Below are 22,042 nucleotides of genomic sequence, written 5' to 3'. Positions count from 1 at the left end.
TGTACGATATCTGTCGACATTTATCTTAAAATAACAGACTTTACTGTTTTAGCATCTAACCACATCAGCATCTCACACTCAATGTCCGGTGATTCTAAAGCTGAAACTTCCTAACTGCCACGTGCACTAATTACTGCTCAACATTATTACTGTAAATTACAATTTTCTGGATAAAGTATGATCCACTCATCCACTGGAAAATGTGTGCTGGACTGTAAACTTTGTCATTTGGAATAGGCTCTGGTCTTTCAGTCCGTGTATATATATATATATATATATATATATATATATATATATATATATATATATATATATATATATATATATATATATATATATATATATATATATATATATATATATATATATTTCTTTGTTTCAATGACAGCATATTCTAGTGTCCAACGTCAAGAATAACACGGTTGCTCTCTCTCTCTCTCTCTCTCTCTCTCTCTCTCTCTCTCTCTCTCTCTCTCTCTCTCTCTCTCTGTCCTCTCAGTTCAAAGACCCCCAAGCAGGCAGTGTTTGCAGGAAGCATGCAGCTTCTCGCTGGTATCAAGCTGTGTACAGGCAGAGTCCTCACCAACCACCCCCACTATGAAGACCAGGCCCTGAGAGAGAGGACCAGAGAGGTACAGTATCCATAGCATTTCCACCCAATTCCCTCCAATTCTTTGTTTTACACGACATCTGTCATTATTTTCCTTTTTCCTTTATTTATTTCTTTCCTTCTTTCCCTCTGGCCTTCCTTTCTTTCATTCCTTCCTCATTTTACTTTCTACCTTCCAGAGCTGGCCATTAAGATATTTGCACATGCTCTAACTTCCTTTCTATAATTGGGATATTTTTATGTTTCATATCCTTTGCACAGCCAAAGGACTGCATTGGAAGAGCTCCATTCAGCATCTTAAATAGCTAAGTGGAGCTGGCCATAATGCTTCTGCTAGCCATCTGTCTCATTCAGGCATGCACTAATGTCTTGTGTCAGAGATTGGGGATTGGTTCTAGATGGGGCCAATGACCTCCGCGGGTTTGGGAGGTAGCAGACAATGTTATGTGAATGAATATGGGAACGGTAGAACACTGCACTGAATGTAATGGGTGTCCACCCATTATGTACACTGTTTTGTAATGTAAAGAAAGAAGAGGTACATAACCTTGGAAATGGGTCTGTCTGTCTGTCTGTCGCTTTGTCTGTCTGTGTGACGGTTTGTCTGTCAGTCTGTCGGTTTGTCTGGCAGTCTGTCGGTTTGTCTGTCTTTTGGTTTGTGTTTCTGTCTGTCTGTCTGTCTTCTTAAGTCTTTCGGTGTGACGTATAGGCGCCAACGCCACACAGAGCAGACTATCAGGCTAATGCAAACGTGCAGGAAGACAATGTCATCATGGTTATCAAATCTGATCCCCTGACATAAAATGTAAATGCTTTCTGTTTGGAAAAAAAGTGGAACTGTAAAACATCATTAGTGTCATAGTGTAATGGCATGCTTTTAGAGAAGGGATGGACAGGACCTTTTTTATGTCATACTTGTAATTACACAAGAAAGCAAAACGGATTATTGGATCAGTTTGAGCCGTAATAAAGTGTGTGCGTGCGTGTGTGCGTGCGTGCGTGCGTGCATGTACATCTGTGCGTACGTGTGTGTGTGTGGGGGGCGGGGGTGGGGTGGGGGGGGTGTGGGTGGGCGTGAGCATGCACAATGGTGTTCACGGGAGTGTATAATAAATGATTTGTAACCGGCTAAATAATGTTTCTTTAGCTTGTTTCCAAGGCTTAATTTACAGCAAATTACAAACGGAATCTGCCGCAAGCTAAGGCAACCCTGTTGGCTCTCCTTAGCTCTTAATGCAATTTTTCTTTCAGAGGTGATTTCACACGTTGCTGCACAGTGCAGTAGGCACGCTGCAATCAGTGGGAAAATGGATGAGGTTCAAGAATAGATGGAGTGTTCTGCTACAAAATTGGACATGGCTGAGTAGGTGGGAATGGAGGTTCTAAGAGTCTCGTTGCTGTCGGGCAAAAACCTTGTATGTCCAAAAGTGTTACTTTTCAGGAAATGGAAAAAAAACCTGTGTTCCAGTTGATCCAATGTGGTTATTATTTAGTCACAAGGTCTTGTTAATACTTTTCACTGGTTCAATATTTATCAAACCCACAGACACACTTAACAACTTTCACTCGTACTTTCAGAATCTTTTGAATAGTGAAAATAGCCGATCTACAAGCTCACAACGTGTTGCATCACAAATGGTTGAGAGCTTGTAGATCAGCTATTTTCATGACTTTCGTGTGACGCTCTTGTACGACGTAGTAGAACTTGCGTTTACCAAAGAAAACAGGAAAAGTTGAAATATGGAGATACAAGGTTTCTGCCCGACAGCAACGGACTGCTCTTTAGGAAGGAGAAAAAAGGAAAGGCAAATACATAATTATATGGTGAATGGTTCTAAAAGCATGTATGGACGTTCATTTCCCATCAGACACTGTAAGACACTTGTCGCTTGAGTCTCAAATCAGTGTTTATGCACGTACTGCAGTGGTGGAAAGTGACTAAGTACATGTACTCAAGTGCTGTACTTTGGTACAATTTTTAGGTATTTGTACTTTACTTGAGTATTTCCAATTTCCAATACTTTTACTTCTACTCCACTACATCTCAGAGGCAAATGTTGTACTTTTACTCCACTACAATTATTTATACTAGTTACTTGGCAGATAATATCTGCAAATAATTTATGTTATAAATTATTATATAGTAGATCTTTACATGCTCACAACGCGTCACACCGCAACGTGTTGTGAGCTTGTAGATCTGGCATTTTCAAACATGTTAGTACTTTTAATTTTGGTGCTTTAAAGGGGCTACACCATGAATTTAAAAAATAATAATGATATTTAATATCATATTGTTTATGTCCCTCAAACGTTTTTCAAAAGGTTTGAGCCTAAATCAAGCCTCAGATATACTCATTCCAACTAACTTCTCTCTGGCTTATAAAGCACTTTCACCTGCAATACCACATTGTCCTGTTTGACACGGGGCGCTATTGAGCCAGTTTGTATGCATGTTATGTCCTGGTTCAGTGTGGAAAAAGTAAAAAAGAAAATAAGAAAAAATGTTTAAAAAATTAAAAAAAACAAAAAACTTTTTTTTTTGGTTAGACTGAAAAACGGGAGGAATTGTTCCCAGACGTGACGTAGGCAGGGGGAACAAATCTGACGGACTGTTTGCAGACCAATTTACATAAAAACCACAGATAGCCTGTGAAAGCCTGCATGCTCGAAGTCGGGTATTTGTTGGAACAGAAGAGAGGTGGGGGAGACCAACAACGCACAAAAATGAAGAAAAAGTTAAAATTCATGGTGTAGCCCCTTTAAGTGTATTTTGATGCCAATGCTTTTGTACTTTTACTCGAGTAACATTTTGAACACAGGCCTTTTACTTGTAGCAGAGTATTTTTATTCTGTGGTGTTGGTACTTTTACTTAAGTAAGAAAAAATGTTTAAAAAATAAAAAAATAAAAAATATCTCTGAGTACTTCTTCCACCACTGACGTACTGTGCGTTCTGTGTGGAGCAGATGTACCAGGTGTACGCGCGGCGGGCCCCGGAGGACGTGTACAGTGTGCTGAGGTCTGCCGGAGCGGACTACGTCGTCCTGGAAGACAGCATCTGCTACGAGAGGAGACACGCACGAGGCTGCCGGCTACGAGATCTCCTAGACCTCGCTAATGGACATGTGGGTGAAACCTACAGCCATTTTTGTGTGTTTGCGTGTGTGCAGAAGCTCTCTGTATGAGGTATTTTTTCTAACACAAGGGACTCTACACTGTGAAATCCTGAGCGTTAATTGGACTCTCAGAGTTAAATGAACACTGGAGGATTTTACTGTGCACATGAACGTCTTCATTCAAGCGTCACTCTTTTCTCACCCCACCACATGCCCCTCATATTGACTCACTCCTGATTCTCATTCTAAAAATGGATTACTGGCTATTAGAATTTCTAGTAGGTGGTTCAGTCTGGCTGTCTGGTTAAATTAGGTGTAAGATTCAATGTGCGTCTGTGTCCATGTCTGTGTGTATGTATTTGCACGCCCACGAGAGAGAGGTGTAAAGGTATCGGCACGAGCAGTGCACAGAATACTTAACATTGTGTCTGTATGTGCGTGCGTGCGTGCGTGCGTGCCTGCGTCCATCTATCTATCACCAGTCAGCCCAGACCTTTATTCCCAAACCCTGAGATCAGGAATGTTTAAGCACCGGTTGGTAGGGGTGTTGAAAGGATTTGCTTCTGAATGTTTTAATAGCACAGCAGAAAAAAAGTTATGTTACAGTAGGTGGCCAGTGACTTTGACCAGTTTTACTTTCAAAACCTTTGCATCATGCATGTCACACAAACAGAATGCGATGCGTTTTGTTGATATTTTTTCATATAGAGTCCTATCCTCAAATCCACCATTTAACTTCCACAATCCAACAGAATGTGCCGTAAACTGGTCAAAGTCACTGGCCACCTACTGTATGTTAAAAGTTTCCTTTTTTTATACAATGCTGAATTTCGAGGTGTGTTTTGAGTACTGTGTTGCAGGTTGAAAGAACCAAAATAATGAACATAATCATCATCATCAACGTCTTAAGTACAGTGTAGAGTTTAGTACCAGTACAGAATGATAGAGAGTTGTACGCAGTTGTACGCTTGACCAGTACGCAATTCCCTTTGGTGCGTGGATTAAAGTCCAACATGGACTACATACTGTATGGCCGTGACAAATCTGAATAGTGTGAGAAAAAGTAAAAGCCAAACTACATCCTGACCTAATTTTGCCTCCTGGTTTTTATTCCTTCTATGATGATTTTAAATGCATTACAGTATTATGTTTTTATTATGTGGTTTTGTGCTTTACGTAAAGCATGTGCTGTACAAAAAAATAGCTTTTGTCCTTGTTTTATTTCTGTTTTCACCAGATCATGGACGGGCCAGGGGAGAATGATCCAGACCTAGCTCCGGCCTCTCACCCTCGGTTCTGCGAGGCCATCAAGACAGACGCAGCGGCATACACCGCCCTGTTTACCAGAACATTCCAGAACAAAACCTTCCACGTCTACCGACTCAAGAAGAAACGTAAGAAAGCCAAAACCATGGCAGAACCGAACCAGGCCCGCTAGCAGGATGGGGCTTCAGAAGTTTACAGACTACTGCACAGTCCAAGGCTTTGAGAGAAGATAATACATCAGCAGAACAGAGGAGAGGAGGAGGGAGATTTGTGTCCTGCATTTAGACCATGCCGGCCTTGATCATGTGCATTATTGTTTTAAACTCACTCCCTGCTCTCTCTGAACTATGGGGTTTGAATCTGGGCCAGCTCTATTTCAGCTTTAGGCTGCTTTATAAGGTTCATAGTGTGGAAACACCTGCGGGAGACTCTTAGTTGTGGGCTGCTCTATGTTCAAACATACCCACCAGCTAACTCTCTCTCCCCTAACTACTAAGCTCCCCCCCACCATCTCTCTGTGGTTTGTGTTGTTAGGCTCTTGACCAGGGTCAATTGTTCAGGCATGGTAACTCAGTTACACAACAATTCTGAGTTTGGTTCTTCATGGCAGATGTGAAATTGTTATTGCTTTGTTTTAACTTTCATTTAGAAACTTTATTGGCCTTGTTTGCAGCTTAAAACAAACAAACACAACAGTCATCTATTTCCAGCATCTGACACATACTGTATATCACATAAAAAAAGAGTGAAATCACTTCACGTAAAAAAAATTACATACTGTAATTTGATACAGTTTTATAAATGCAATGTTTAAAATGTAACATTATAGGGTGCATCTGTGACCTACTTATTATTATTGCACCTTAACTCTATTGCCTGTTGAACTGGATAATGGCTGAATGAATGAATGAGTAGGCCTACCTGGTTTTATTATAAGTTTTGGTCTGTAAACATGTAAATGTGAGCCCATATGGGTTAACCACTTGAACCCTAGCATCCCTATTGTGGGGGAACATTTGGCAAAAATAGAAAATCTACAAGCTCACATTGCGACGGGTTGTGAACTTGTAGATTGTCTGTTTTCGGCCTAGAGATTTGGCGGAGAGGGAAAACATAGCGGAAGTACAGAGCTGACCCCAATCAACTAAGGATTAGTTTACTAAGTATAGAGGGGTTAAGGGGGAGGGAAGTATCTGTGACAATCTCATCTTGCCATATCGGTCACTCTATACAAGTAGAGGTGAGTAGGATCTTGATTTGACCACACTTTTGACTATATTCTACCAAGCCTGTGTTTTATGCCAGCAGATCAGATACTTTCAATAAAAGTGTTTCCTGAGGAGGTAAACACGTTGCTATCTTTACTGCCTAAAACAGTGTTTGGTGTTTTTTCCCCCTGAAACAATTTCAGTTTCAATTTCACTTTTTTATCAAAAATGAATGTGAGTAACTAATAGAAGCTTTTAAAAGGCTGGTGCTTGGCAATTTGTACAAAAAGGCAGTATTATGATGGCAAATGATTACCATGAGAATTCCCATTTGAAAATGATGAACTTGTTCAGCAAGGGTTAACAAAATTAACAAAATTCCTTGTCTCTGGCACATAGCAATCCCAAGTTACATTTCTTTGGTCATTCGGCTTACTCAGCCTGGAGTTGGCAAAAATGTCAGCTCCCTTGTGAGAGAAATTATCAGTTATCCCTGAAAAGAAAATCCAAGATAATTCCATTAGGTTTGATTCTTGCCACGGTTTAATGGGTTCGATGGGTGCTTAAATGGGTGTGGTTTCCCGTAAAAATGGTTCCAAAGCAGCCAATTGATATTTGTCACTGGTGTTGTGATTACTTTGGTACACTTTTTTTTCCTTGTATCTGCTTGACCTCATCCACTTAAAACCCTCCTCATGTGTGCTATGTCTCAACCCTTACATTATTCATTTGTGTGCGTGTGCTTGCGCGCGTGCTTGCGCGTGTGTGTGTAACAGTGTTTGTGCCATGGAAATCACAGCTGGCTAATGATGATCCTGCTTCCTCACTATTCAATCTGAAAGGGAGCAGAAGGGGGCCAACAACTTGAATAAACCAAGGCTTTGTGTTAGGAAACGAGTGGAGACAGAGACTAAAAACTCCCAGCAAAGGTGGAAAGACAAGGGCACACCAACATGCACCTCAACATTTTCTCTGCTTTAATAAAGGAATGACAGAAGGAAGGAGAGAGCAGGGGATGAGAGGAGAAGCGGTGATCGAAAGACTGGAGTTGTGTCTGTAATTATGGGTATGTCCTGAGGCAATTATCTAAGGACACTCAGTCACTCCACACCTCTTGTTCGTTTTTCTCTTGTCACTAAACCTGCATGGGTCCACTTACCACTTGAATCCTAGCATCCCTATTCTGGAGGGAACATTTGCCCCCAAAAGCGGATCTACAGCCTTAAGGTCCTTACACACCGGGGGCGATTTTTTTTTATGCGAATAATACGTTTTTTTTTAAAAACCTTATAAAGTTAATGCAAGCTTCCACATCAGTTTCGCGGAGCGAAAAAGCGTCTTTTATTTATAAGGACAGAGTCCGAATTTTGCGTATATTTGCATAATTGCCGGTGTGTATAGCGCATCGCAATGTTGTAGATCGGCTATTTTCAGCAAAGAGATTTGGTGTAGAGGGGAATAAAACAGTACAGGGCAAACCCTGGTCAAAGACCCTGCCTTGATATTCACGCGCACGTACATGTGCACACATTTACACCTAGAGAAAGAAGCTGTGCAGCTTTTGCCAACAAGTTGTTGGTGAGTCGTGCACTGAAGCCAAAATGAAGTGTCATGGCCTCATTGCAATGCATACCAGTGGTATCACTGTCGAGTAGGGCTGCTTGTTCTTTTTCTCTGGCTGGATATTGGATGTTTAATTTAAGAGATTTCTGATTGCTTTATTTGAGAGGGAAGTGATTCTATTATGTTTGTCTAATAAGGGTGTACTAATGTATTTTTTTGTGAGATTGTAATTTCCATACATATTGATATTAGCAGTTCATTTTGAGTTTCTTGATGAAAAGGAAATGAACCATTAATTTACTGTGTATGTAATTCAAATCAGTATTAGATTGTTGGGGTTGATAACTACTCAGGCAATGGACGTGAGAGACATCAATCACACTCACTCTCAGAGCAATGGAAATGGCAATTTATAGATAGATGGTAGGCCTACTGTACTGAGTCATCAATATGTGTCAAATTGCAATTTAGGCATTTGTTAGAGGATGCTTTTATACAGAGTGACTTACAATGTGCGCCGTCATGAACCCTAGTCCGGTGTTTCCAAACCTGGGGTTCGGGCATCCCTTGGTGCGGTGCCAAACATAACAGGGGGGCCGTGAGGCCGTTTCTGTTTTGAGGTAGGCCAAACTTGTGCACAAAATCATAACGCATTTTCCTGACCATTGCTAAATAGATCCTTGCATTCATCCATTATTTGCTTACACTGTCTGCTTGTTCTCCATGGGATACAATTTTGCAACCATACATGGTCATGTTTATACAACAAAAAGCATGCAAAGAAGCACCGCAGTGGATTCGAAACCCCTAGACTCTGCGGTGGCCGTCCGAGTGCCAAAAAAATTCATTTTCAGAGAACAATTGTGAAGTCATTAACTTTCTCACATGAAATTCAAAAGGTTAATATGATGGTTAACGTAATCCATGGTGGTGTGTTTTTGTTGGGGAAGGTACTGTAGCATCCCAGGTGGTTAAAGGAGAAGATTTACCAGTAAATCCCAGGGCACATGGAGTGCTGTGTTATTGCTTTATTGTACTTTTATTGTGTTCTATTTGTAATGGGAATTAGTTATTGAGATTTATGTGTTTGGTGATTTTATAATGTTTGTTTATTCGTCTGTTATGTCTTCTGTGTCATGCATGAGAGACATGTTCAGTTGTGTTACGCAACCCCTCTCCTTTTCCCCATGCATCTTGTATTGAGTTGATGTTTGTGTGCTATGTCACAAATAAAGAAAGAGTTCCTTTGAAAAGTCATTGTCATGTCTACTCCTGAGGATAAACATCCCGGTCCTCACATTGGTGTCAGAAATGGGATGACCGAGAATAAAAACTAAAAAAATAAGCCAGAGCCTTATATGTAAAGAGGCAGCTGACGTCAGTATTTGGTTGGTGGTACCAAATTATGACATCGAAGATACCTGGTTCCCTCACTGACTGAAAGGCACCAGTGAATCCTAAGGGCTTTCTCAAAGTGTCTTTACCTTTGACGCCATCTCCCGGGTCCCAGATGTAACGATGGATTTGTGTGAGCTCAGCAGTCTCCCACTCCTGCTTCCAAGATGCTGCCAGCCATCCATTGATAACAAGTACTCAGGTTCAGGAACAGTTATGCAATGTTTTATTAATGCACATATTCTGAGATTTCTGTATGTTTGTGTTCCTTTTGTGCCCATATACAGTATGGAGTTCTCTGATGAACATGACTCATGGGGTCGGCAACCTTTCTGACATGAAGTGGGATGTTTTTATTTTCTTGATAGTAAGTGTGGCATATGAACATTGATTTTGATCATGACACCACATGCAAATAAAATATTTCTAACGCATTTTGATTGTCCACATATACGAAACAACCTTTAGTTTTTATCTTCTTATTTTGAAATAAGTGCAAACTGTGACACCTACGCCACACTGCTGATCTGACTGATATGCCCACATATGGAGATCGGTATCTGTCAGTCCTTGTCCCTTTTATGTGACATTTTTGGCAAAAATGACTTCATTTTAAAGGTCTCCACTTTTTTAAATAAAGCCTGACAACAAATAGTTTGAAACGCTGAGCTAGGCCGACATGCCGAAACACATCCGTTTCTCTTGGTAGACTGCTGCCGCTGTGAAAACCTATTAAAAAATGAACATAAGAAACTCCTCAAGAGAGTGCGGATAATCCTTTCATTGTCTTCAAGAATCTGCACCCAGTTATATTGTAAGAGACTATTCCTCCGTTCACAAACGCTGTCAGGCTGCTTTGGAGCCTAGGTGCCCGGACCGCTATGCCAGCGGTCGGGGCAATGCGGTTGGGGGTGTAGTACCGGACCTTTCTAGTTGTGTATTTACGGAATTGAAATCCGTGTTATTTATACGTGGTGGGGAGAGTGTAGAGAGGTTGGGAGGGGGGGGTAGTACCGGACCTTTCTAGTTGTGTATTTACGGAATTGAAATCCATGTTATTTATACGTGGTGGGGAGAGCGTAGAGAGTCACGTGACTGTCTCCGCCTCGCATTGAAGTGAATGGAGGGGATAATGGGTCTCCTATGCACAGAGTTTCGGAGTTTCTAGTAATCTATGCACAGATTTATTTTGGTGAATCCGTGCTATTTGTACGTGTTTGGGGGGAGACCGGGTTGATTCCTCAATACTCGCCTTGAGTAGAAACCACCTACATACATTTTTAGAAATAGTCTGTACAGGGGAGGATGAAAACATAAATTAATACATTCATATAAGTATCTTTATTCTAAGGTAATTCTACATGTTTCGGTAGTGACACATTTTGGGAGAGGAAAGATATTCCAAAAGATTATGAAAATAGAATATGATAATTGACTGTACTTTTACTAAATATGTGTCCCTTAGATCTGGTGCAACGCGAATATGGTCAAAGTTTTTCCAAAATAGAATTAAAATTTCACACAATTTTCAACTCTGAGTTTGAACCAATTCTGTAGAATGGCTCATATAAGTTTTAAAAGTTAAATATCTCAAAAACTACAAAACATTTAAAAGTAAAGAGTTCAAGCATGTGTGTCCACAGTAAGCTGAATTATAAAAAGTGTGAATGGAGTTTCTAGGTGAAAGTTTTTTTTTGTTTTTTTTTAGGTTCAAAATCCTCCATTGAATGGGGTTACTACAGTAGGTGTAAGTACTGTATTGTCGATGCGGCAATGGACATTTAAAGGCAGGCTTACAACTACATACTTACGCCTAGTAACCTCATTCATACTTTAAAATGTTCATCTTACTGTGGACATGTTTGCCTGAAAATGAATCTTTGAAATGTTGCATAGTTTTAGAATTGTACTCCTTTAAAAGTTCAGAGATTTAGAATGGAGGCGGATGGAAGGTTTTGGGACCTTAAAAACATTTTCACCTAGAAACTCCATTCACAGTTCAAAAATTCCACCTTACTGTGGACATGCATGCTTGAGAAACTTTTTTTTAAATCATTTGTAGTTTTGGAGATATTTAACTTTAAGCGCCCCATGTATTGTCGATGCGGCAATGGACATTTAAAGGCAGACTTACAACTACATACTTACGCCTAGTAAACTCATTCATAATTTAAAATGTTCATCTTACTGTGGACATGTTTGCCTGAAAAGGAATCTTTGAAATGTTGCATAGTTTTAGAATTGTACAGTACTCCTTTAAAAGTTCAGAGATTTAGAATGGAGGCGGATGGAAGGTTTTGGGACCTTAAAAAACACTTTCACCTAGAAACTCCATTCACAGTTCAAAAATTCCACCTTACTGTGGACATGCATGCTTGAGAAACTTTTTTTTAAATCATTTGTAGTTATGGAGATATTTAACTTTAAGCGCCCCATGTATTGTCGATACGGCAATGGACATTTAAAGGCAGGCTTACAACTACATACTTACGCCTAGTAACATCATTCATACTTTAAAATGTTCATCTTACTGTGGACATGTTTGCCTGAAAAGGAATCTTTGAAATGTTGCATAGTTTTAGAATTGTACTCCTTTAAAAGTTCAGAGATTTATAATGGAGGCGGATGGAAGGTTTTGGGACCTTAAAAAAACACTTTCACCTAGAAACTCCATTCACAGTACAAAAATTCCCCCTTACTGTGGACATGCATCCTTGAGATGTTTTACTTTGAAATGATTTGTAGTTTTTGAAATATTTAACTTTAAGCGCCCAATACATTGTCAATGGCAATGGATATTTAAAGGGAAAAGGGTACAAACTTTACCAGGTTAAGTTAACAGAACAAGTCAGAACCTCTGTGGTGCAGTGGTTTAGATACAGGACTTGCAACCAGAAGGTTACCGATTCAAATCTAACTAGTGCACTTTTTTTTTCCCCCCAAGACTCAAGACCCAAAAGAGTCTTGAGTCGAACCAATTACTCCCGCGGAGACATCAAATTTCTCTTTTGGGCCTTGAGTCCCAAAACTCAAGGCCAAGGTTCTTGGTGAAAAAATACATTTACTAAGTCCAGAGCTCGAAAGTTTGTCACTACCGAAACGAAAGTTAAATCCGAAAAAATCACTAAGTGTGGAGGCCAAAATCGTCCCCCCGAAAACCTGTTAGGAGTACGTTTCAGGCAATTTAGAGTTGATTGGTAGTACTTTGTAGTGACACCTTTTTTGGTCCCTAAAATTCATCGAGCTCTGGACTTAGTACATTTATTTTTTCACCATTGTGTCACTACCGAAACGAAAGTTTGCCACTACCGAAACGAAAGTTAAATCCTAAAAAATCACTAAGTGTGGAGGCCAAAATCGTCCCCCCAAAAACCTGTTAGGAGTACGTTTCAGGCAATTTAGAGTTGATTGGTAGTACTTTGTAGTGACTTTTTTTGGTCCCTAACATTCATCGAGCTCTGGACTTAGTACAATTATTTTTTCACCATTGGGTCAAAAATGTTCCCCCAAAAACCTGTTAGGAGTACGTTTCAGGCAATTTAAAGTTGATTGGTAGTGACTTTTTTTTTGGTCCCTAACATTCATCGAGCTCTGGACTTAGTAATTTTTTTCCCGTTTCGGTATTGACACTACCAAAACGAAAAAAAAATCGTTCCCCCAAAAACCTGTTAGGAGTACGTTTCAGGCAATTTAAAGTTGATTGGTAGTGACTTTTTTTTTGGTCCCTAACATTCATCGAGCTCTGGACTTAGTAATTTTTTTTCCGTTTCGGTAGTGACAAAATGGTGTCACTACCGAAACGAAAAAAAAAATGTTCCCCCAAAAACCTGTTAGGAGTACGTTTCAGGCAATTTAAAGTTGATTGGTAGTGACTTATTTTTTTGGTCCCTAACAGTCATCGAGCTCTGGACTTAGTAATTTTTTTTCCGTTTCGGTAGTGACACAATGGTGTCACTACCGAAACGAAAAAAAAAAAGTTCCCCCAAAAACCTGTTAGGAGTACGTTTCAGGCAATTTAAAGTTGATTGGTAGTGACTTTTTTTTTTGTCCCTAACATTCATCGAGCTCTGGACTTAGTAATTTTTTTTCCGTTTCGGTAGTGACACAATGGTGTCACTACCGAAACGAAAAAAAAATTGTTCCCCCAAAAACCTGTTAGGAGTACGTTTCAGGCAATTTAAAGTTGATTGGTAGTGACTTTTTTTTTGGTCCCTAACATTCATCGAGCTCTGGACTTAGTAATTTTTTTTCTGTTTCGGTAGTGACACAATGGTGTCACTACCGAAACGAAAAAAAATTTGTTGGTAGCACTTTACAATAATGACCCCTTATAAAGCATGTATAAACGTTTATAAGTAGTTTGTAGGCTTTTAACAAATCATTAACAACCTGTTTGTTGACATTCGTAAATGATTACTAAAACCTTTATAACTACAGTTACAAATCCTTTGTAAAGTATTAGTAAGTAGTGAACTATTCATGAATAAGCCATTTATATAAATCTGTAAAATATTATTAAATAATTTGTAACGACCCATTCTAAAGCATTTATAAACGTTTATAAGCAGTTTGTAGACTATTAACAAATCATTAACAACCTGTTTATTGACATTCGTAAATGATTACTAAAACCTTTATAACTACGGTTACAAATCATCTATAAAGGTATTAGTAACTATTCATGAATAAGCCATGTATAATACATCTGTAAATGATTATTAAATCATTTGTAACTGATGTTACATAACATATACAAGCTATTGGTAGCTTGTTCATGTTTAACATATGCTTTGTTAAACATTCCTAAAGTATCTATAAATCCTTAGTACATGTTATTATGTGCCCTATAGTAAAGTGAAGACAGTTCATCATTTACAACTGTCTGTTAATGTGTTTGTTCATGTTTAACATGCTTTGTAAAACATTCCTAAAATATCTATAAATCCTTTGTACATGTTATTATGTGCCCTACAGTAAAGTGAAGACAGTTCATCATTTATGACTGTCTGTTAATGTGGACTTTCTCCTTACCTGTTGCAAACTACCTGGCTTTCATGAATGCAGACACCAAACAATTACTAGAATTATCATTCATGTTAAGCAAATGATGCGTAAGACATTCGTAAAGAGTATGTAAACCATTTGTGGTGTTAGGGACCAAAAAAGTCACTACAAAGTACTACCAATCAACTCTAAATTGCCTGAAACGTACTCCTAACAGGTTTTTGGGGGGACGATTTTGGCCTCCACACTTAGTGATTATTTCGGATTTAACTTTCGTTTCGGTGGTGACCAACTTTCGTTTCGGTAGTTTGATTACAAAATGTAAGTTGTGTAAAAAATAATCTGACTATACTAAGTTGTTATTTGTTTGTTTAAGTCAGGCTATACTCTACTCAGAGTCACAAGTTTACAAAATGTACTAAAGTACAGTGAACGTCTGTGCGGTTTGTCTTCATCACTGAAAATAACGTACATGTAAACTGATGTCATGTGCAGTTGGGGTGAAGAAACACAACCATTTCACTCCTAATAATACCTATTTGATTTGACATCCTGACTTGCTGCTGTAGCTGAGGCTTGAACCTGTTACCTGCGGCTCACTAGTCAGTGACTCAATGACTCATGTCAACCCCCCAAATTGACATATATTTGGGCAGTGGACCCCAATGTGAAAAGATGTAGTGTCAAGGCCCCCCATAAAAAAGATTTATATTTATGCTGTAACACATTTTTTAAAAGTTATTTGTCTTGTTTGTTGTTCAAGTCAAAGCACCAGGAAGGCTGTACTTGTCAGCCATCTGTTAGCTCAATGGGTTGAGACGCAGTATTCATGATCCAGAGGCCATGAGTTCAAATCCCATTGATGTCTTTCCTATGATTCTTTCCTTTGCAGACTGGCTTCCAGAAGATCAACTGAAAATTACCAGGAAGGCTATATTTGTCATCCAACTGTTAGCTCAATGGGTTGAGACGCAGTATACATGATCCAGAGGCCATGAGTTCAAATCCCATTGATGTCTTTCCTATGATTCTTTCCTTTGCAGACTGGCTTCCAGAAGATCAACTGAAAAGTACCAGGAAGGCTGTACTTGTCAGCCATCTGTTAGCTCAATGGGTTGAGACGCAGTATTCATGATCCAGAGGCCATGAGTTCAAATCCCATTGATGTCTTTCCTATGATTCTTTCCTTTGCAGACTGGCTTCCAGAAGATCAACTGAAAAGTACCAGGAAGGCTGTACTTGTCAGCCATCTGTTAGCTCAATGGGTTGAGACGCAGTATTCATGATCCAGAGGCCATGAGTTCAAATCCCATTGATGTCTTTCCTTTGCAGACTGGCTTCCAGAAGATCAACTGAAAACTACCAGGAAGGCTGTACTTGTCAGCCATCTGTTAACTCAATGGGTTGAGACGCAGTATACATGATCCAGAGGCCATGAGTTCAAATCCCTCTGGTGTCTTTACTGTGATGCTTCCCTTTGCAGACTAACTTCTAGAAAAACAAGTTAAAACCACCAGAAAACCTGTAACTCTCAGCCAACAGCATAGCTCAACTGGTAGAGCGTCTGTCCAATAACATGACTTGACTTGACTTGACTTGAGTGGGTTCGATTCCCACTCGAGTCAAGTGTCCCCGGTAACTTGGGGCAACGGATAATTTGACTGATATCCTTTTTATCCAATTTATCCGTTGCCCCAAGTTACCGGGGACACTTGACTCGAGTGGGAATCGAACCCATTCAAGTCAAGTCAAGTCATGTTATTGGACAGACGCTCTACCAGTTGAGCTATGCTGTAGGCTGAGAGTTACAGGTTTCCTGGTGGTTTTAAGTTGTTTTTCTAGAAGTTAGTCTGCAAAGGGAAGCATCACTAAGGATATCAGTCAATTTATCCGTTGCCCCAAGTTACCGGGGACACTTGACTCGAGTGGGAATCGAACCCACTCAAGTCAAGTCAAGTCATGTTATTGGACAGACGCTCTACCAGTTGAGCTATGCTGTTGGCTGAGAGTTACAGGTTTCCTGGTGGTTTTAACTTGTTGTTCTAGAAGTTAGTCTGCAAAGGGAAGCATCACTAAGGATATCAGTCAATTTATCCGTTGCCCCAAGTTACCGGGGACACTTGACTCGAGTGGGAATCGAACCAAGTCAAGTCAAGTCAAGTCATGTTATTGGACAGACGCTCTACCAGTTGAGCTATGCTGTTGGCTGAGAGTTACAGGTTTTCTGGTGGTTTTAACTTGTTTTTCTAGAAGTTAGTCTGCAAAGGGAAGCATCACAGTAAAGACACCAGAGGGATTTGAACTCATGGCCTCTGGATCATGTATACTGCGTCTCAACCCATTGAGTTAACAGATGGCTGACAAGTACAGCCTTCCTGGTAGTTTTCAGTTGATCTTCTGGAAGCCAGTCTGCAAAGGAAAGACATCAATGGGATTTGAACTCATGGCCTCTGGATCATGAATACTGCGTCTCAACCCATTGAGCTAACAGATGGCTGACAAGTACAGCCTTCCTGGTACTTTTCAGTTGATCTTCTGGAAGCCAGTCTGCAAAGGAAAGAATCATAGGAAAGACATCAATGGGATTTGAACTCATGGCCTCTGGATCATGAATACTGCGTCTCAACCCATTGAGCTAACAGATGGCTGACAAGTACAGCCTTCCTGGTACTTTTCAGTTGATCTTCTGGAAGCCAGTCTGCAAAGGAAAGAATCATAGGAAAGACATCAATGGGATTTGAACTCATGGCCTCTGGATCATGTATACTGCGTCTCAACCCATTGAGCTAACAGTTGGATGACAAATATAGCCTTCCTGATAGTTTTCAGTTGATCTTCTGGAAGCCAGTCTGCAAAGGAAAGAATCATAGGAAGGACATCAATGGGATTTGAACTCATGGCCTCTGGATCATGAATACTGCGTCTCAACCCATTGAGCTAACAGATGGCTGACAAGTACAGCCTTCCTGGTACTTTTCAGTTGATCTTCTGGAAGCCAGTCTGCAAAGGAAAGAATCATAGGAAAGACATCAATGGGATTTGAACTCATGGCCTCTGGATCATGAATACTGCGTCTCAACCCATTGAGCTAACAGATGGCTGACAAGTACAGCCTTCCTGGTACTTTTCAGTTGATCTTCTGGAAGCCAGTCTGCAAAGGAAAGAATCATAGGAAGGACATCAATGGGATTTGAACTCATGGCCTCTGGATCATGAATACTGCGTCTCAACCCATTGAGCTAACAGATGGCTGACAAGTACAGCCTTCCTGGTGCTTTGACTTGAACAACAAACAAGACAAATAACTTTAAAAAAATGTGTTACAGCATAAATATAAATCTTTTTCATGGGGGGCCCTGACACTACATCTTTTCACATTGGGGTCCACTGCCCAAATACATGTCAATTTGGGGGGTTGACAACAAAACGTTTCAGAACCACAGATTCCAAGGAAACAGCTGTAGGTGAATGGATAGTCACTGACTAGTGAGCCGCAGGTAAGAGGTTCACGCCTCAGCTACAGCAGCAAGTCAGGATGTCAAATCAAATAGTTATTATTAGGAGTGAAATGGTTGTGTTTCTTCACCCCAACTGCACATGACATCAGTTTACATGTACGTTATTTTCAGTGATGAAGACAAACCGCACAGACGTTCACTGTACTTTAGTACATTTTGTAAACTTATGACTTTGAGTAGAGTAAAATATCTAAAATCCTTAGTACATGTTATTATGTGCCCTATAGTAAAGTGAAGACAGTTCATCATTTACAACTGTCTGTTAGTGTGACTTTATCCTTACCTGTTGCAAACTACCTGGCTTTCATGAATGCAGATGCCAAACAATTACTAGAATTATCTTTCATGTTTAATATATGATTCGTAAGACATTCGTAAAGAGTGTGTTGACCATTTGCTAACGTTATCATGGGCCTTGTTGTAAAGTGAAGACTATGCATTATTATTTCATGTTTAACAGTGATTAGTAAAACATGTGACATCAAAAAGTGGCAAAAGTAACGTTATATAGTATACAAGTATACAACAATTTATTAAGATATAAAATGTAGCAACTCTTGGCCACAGCACACACACTGACATTTAAACAAAGAAATTAATCACAACAGAATCACAGAGTAGCAGCTTGGAGCCTCTGCAGTCACCACCTCCTAGTGCAAGTTAGCTTTAGCTGCTAAGCTAAACTGCTAAGCATGGAGGACATTACTAGCCTACACATCAAAACAAACATTGTGGATACAAACAGCCACCATCAAAATACCCCCTAGTCATAATGCTACTTCATGTGTGTAAGATTAGCCATTTTATGTTACCTCGATCACCTGCAACAAGACAGTTAAAACACATAAAACATGAATTAGACATATTTCTGTCCAGTCTGCAACTGCATCACTGTTCACTTCCTCCCTAGTAGGCTACTGCAGGTGTAATGCAGGTAATCAGTGTGTTGCCAGATTTTGCAAAAGAAACAAGCGGACAGGTCTATGAAAACAAGCCCAAAAGAAGCAACTAGGCTCAGGCTCATGATAACGTCTGCAAATGGTTTACATACTCTTCACAAATGTCTTACGCATCATTTGCTTAACATGAATGATAATTCTAGTAATTGTTTGGTGTCTGCATTCATGAAAGCCAGGTAGTTTGCAACAGGTAAGGAGAAAGTCCACATTAACAGACAGTCATAAATGATGAACTGTCTTCACTTTACTGTAGGGCACATAATAACATGTACAAAGGATTTATAGATATTTTAGGAATGTTTTACAAAGCATGTTAAACATGAACAAACACATTAACAGACAGTTGTAAATGATGAACTGTCTTCACTTTACTATAGGGCACATAATAACATGTACTAAGGATTTATAGATACTTTAGGAATGTTTAACAAAGCATATGTTAAACATGAACAAGCTACCAATAGCTTGTATATATTATGTAACATCAGTTACAAATGATTTAATAATCATTTACAGATGTATTATACATGGCTTATTCATGAATAGTTACTAATACCTTTATAGATGATTTGTAACCGTAGTTATAAAGGTTTTAGTAATCATTTACGAATGTCAATAAACAGGTTGTTAATGATTTGTTAATAGTCTACAAACTGCTTATAAACGTTTATAAATGCTTTAGAATGGGTCGTTACAAATGATTTAATAATCTTTTACAGATGTATATAAATGGCTTATTCATGAATAGTTCACTACTTACTAATACTTTACAAATGATTTGTAACTGTAGTTATAAAGGTTTTAGTAATCATTTAAGAATGTCAACAAACAGGTTGTTAATGATTTGTCAATAGTCTACAAACTACTTATAAACGTTTATAAATGCTTTATAACGGGTCATTATTGTAAAGTGCTACCAAATTTTCCCCCCAAAACAAAAGATTGGTAGTACTTTTTAGTGACACTTTTTTTGGTCCCTAACATTCATCGAGCTCTGGACTTAGTACATTTTTTTTTTCACCATTGGGTCACTACCGAAACGAAACCGAAACGAAAGTTAAATCCGAAAAAATCACTAAGTGTGGAGGCCAAAATCGTCCCCCCGAAAACCTTTTAGGAGTACGTTTCAGGCAATTTAGAGTTGATTGGTAGTACTTTGTAGTGACACATTTTTTGGTCCCTAACATTCATCGAGCTCTGGACTTAGTAAATTTATTTTTTCACCATTGGGTCACTACCGAAACGAAACCGAAAAGAAAGTTAAATCCGAAAAAAATCACTAAGTGTGGAGGCCAAAATCTTCCCCCCTGGACTTAGTAAATGTATTTTTTCACCATTGGGTCACTACCGAAACAAAACCGAAACGAAAGTTAAATCCGAAAAAATCACAAAGTGTGGAGGCCAAAATCGTCCCCCCGAAAACCTGTTAGGAGTACGTTTCAGGCAATTTAGAGTTGATTGGTAGTACTTAGTGACACTTTTCTTGGTCCCTAACATTCATCGAGCTCTGGAGCTCAGGACATTCACAGTTCAAAAATTCCACCTTACTGTGGACATGCATGCTTGAGATTTTTTTTTTAAAATAATTTGTAGTTTTGGAGATATTTAACTTTAAGCGCCCCATGTATTGTCGATGCGGCAATGGACATTTAAAGGCAGGCCTACAACATTCATTCATACTTTAAAATGTTCATCTTACTGTGGACATCTTTGCCTGAAAAGGAATCTTTGAAATGTTGCATAGTTTTAGAATTGTACTCCTTTAAAAGTTCAGAGATTTAGAATGGAGTCGGATGGAAGGTTTTGGGACCTTAAAAAACACTTTCACCTAGAAACTCCATTCACAGTTCAAAAATTCCACCTTACTGTGGACATGCATGCTTGAGAAACTTTTTTTTTAAATCATTTGTAGTTATGGAGATATTTAACTTTAAGCGCCCCATGTACAGTAGCCTATGTAGGATTAGTAGCCTGCCAAAGTTTGTACTTGTTTCCCTTTAAATGATGATTTCATTGAATGATTTCAATGAAAAAAGTATTTTAAAGTAAGGCGGAAGTGAAAACCTTCAGTTGAACTTGGAGCTCAAAAGGCTTAAGTGCAGGTGCATTATTCCATGCCAGGGGCCACTGGGTACCACAGGCGCACCATTGCCCCAATACGCACCAAACTTGGCACAAACACTGTTCAGGGGTCTCCCATTTCTTTTTACAATGTAACACTTTTCTCAACAATATGAGCTGTTATTATATTATGAACATTATAGCTCTGTGTATTTGGGGAAGTTATTGGGATAAATGAAGCATCGTGTTAGTTCATGCAGATTATGACGGGAGTCATACAGTATATGCCTCAGCTGTAATCAGCTGTCAGTCGGCTGATTGTTTTCAATCAGCCACGCTTTTCTACACACCAATCACACCTCATTCCCTCAACAAGGTGGTCAGTTGCTGCCACACACTGCTGCTGCTTCTGCTGGTAAAGCTTGCCTCCACCACCCCAGCCTCCACCTTATAGTTCAGAGAGTCTTGCCTTACTCAAATGTTAAACTGCATTCAAGTTTGCATGACTTAAGACAAGTTAATCTGATTAAATGTCTGCTATGGGCCCACTCTTGTACACCTGTGGGGGTTTTGCATAGCGTTCCCTGATTTTGCTTCTTAGGAAACATCTTAAAGAGCGGAGCCATTAACGCCAAGTTTAACTGTGTTCCATTTGTTGCATAAATGGTTGAATCTATTATGACGTAAGTGTTCCTGACTGAACCTGGCTTAAATTAGCTTTTTCTTGTTTATTAATATTTTCATCAGCTGTCTTTGGTGCTTGTTGCCTGTATTATGAAGTTTTCCTATTCAACAAAGTTTTTTGTTTTGGTCTCTCTGGCTCATCCAACTGATGACAAATCTATATTGTTGATGCTGCCCTTTTTTCTCTGTCTTTGGTTCCATCTTTCATTTATTCCAATTCAGTCATGATTGAATGTAATCACTGGTGCAAATAAATGAATTTATTGAGGGAAAAAGATAGAAGCAAATACAAAACACCAAACTGTCCAAAGCTCATCATGATGATACAAAATATATGTTCACATTTTTCTTTTAGAGAAGTTGCACATTTTGATCCATAGTGCTTTTGTTGACAAGAAAAATGTAATAAAAGAAAAATCAATAATCCATTTTTGTATTTACAAATCAGGTAAAAACATAACATTTTATCACAACATGTCTGCACCCATAACACGACATTTAAGAAGCTGTTTCATGGAACAAATGAATGGTGTCCACAAGTGTCTCACCCTCTCCCACTGTCCATACAAAGACTTCATATTCTGATCCTGGCTCATTTGCATATCCCTGCACTGTTTTAGGGTGTTTTATCCAAAAATAGCAGATCTACAAGCTCA

At 39.2% G+C, this 22,042-nt stretch overlaps 1 protein-coding gene across 1 annotated transcript in view; it reads left to right on the top strand.

Moving 5' to 3' along the window:
* Nucleotides 1-8,950, top strand: part of dpy19l3 (dpy-19 like C-mannosyltransferase 3) — a 50,905-nt gene extending 41,955 nt beyond the window's left edge. Inside the window, exons 17-19 of the mRNA XM_084046934.1 lie at nucleotides 500-632; nucleotides 3,579-3,737; nucleotides 4,966-8,950. Of these exons, the coding sequence (XP_083903060.1) occupies nucleotides 500-632; nucleotides 3,579-3,737; nucleotides 4,966-5,166 (493 nt within the window). The 3' untranslated portion in view covers nucleotides 5,167-8,950. The remainder of the gene's footprint in view (nucleotides 1-499; nucleotides 633-3,578; nucleotides 3,738-4,965) is intronic.
* Nucleotides 8,951-22,042: the final 13,092 nt, after the last annotated feature.

This window comes from Gymnoscopelus microlampas (genome assembly GCF_963454915.1).
Source record: "Gymnoscopelus microlampas genome assembly, chromosome: 1".
Lineage (NCBI taxonomy): Eukaryota > Metazoa > Chordata > Actinopteri > Myctophiformes > Myctophidae > Gymnoscopelus > Gymnoscopelus microlampas.
The sequence above is the reverse complement of the archived record's forward strand: the minus strand, read 5'-3'. Positions and strand labels throughout refer to the sequence as shown.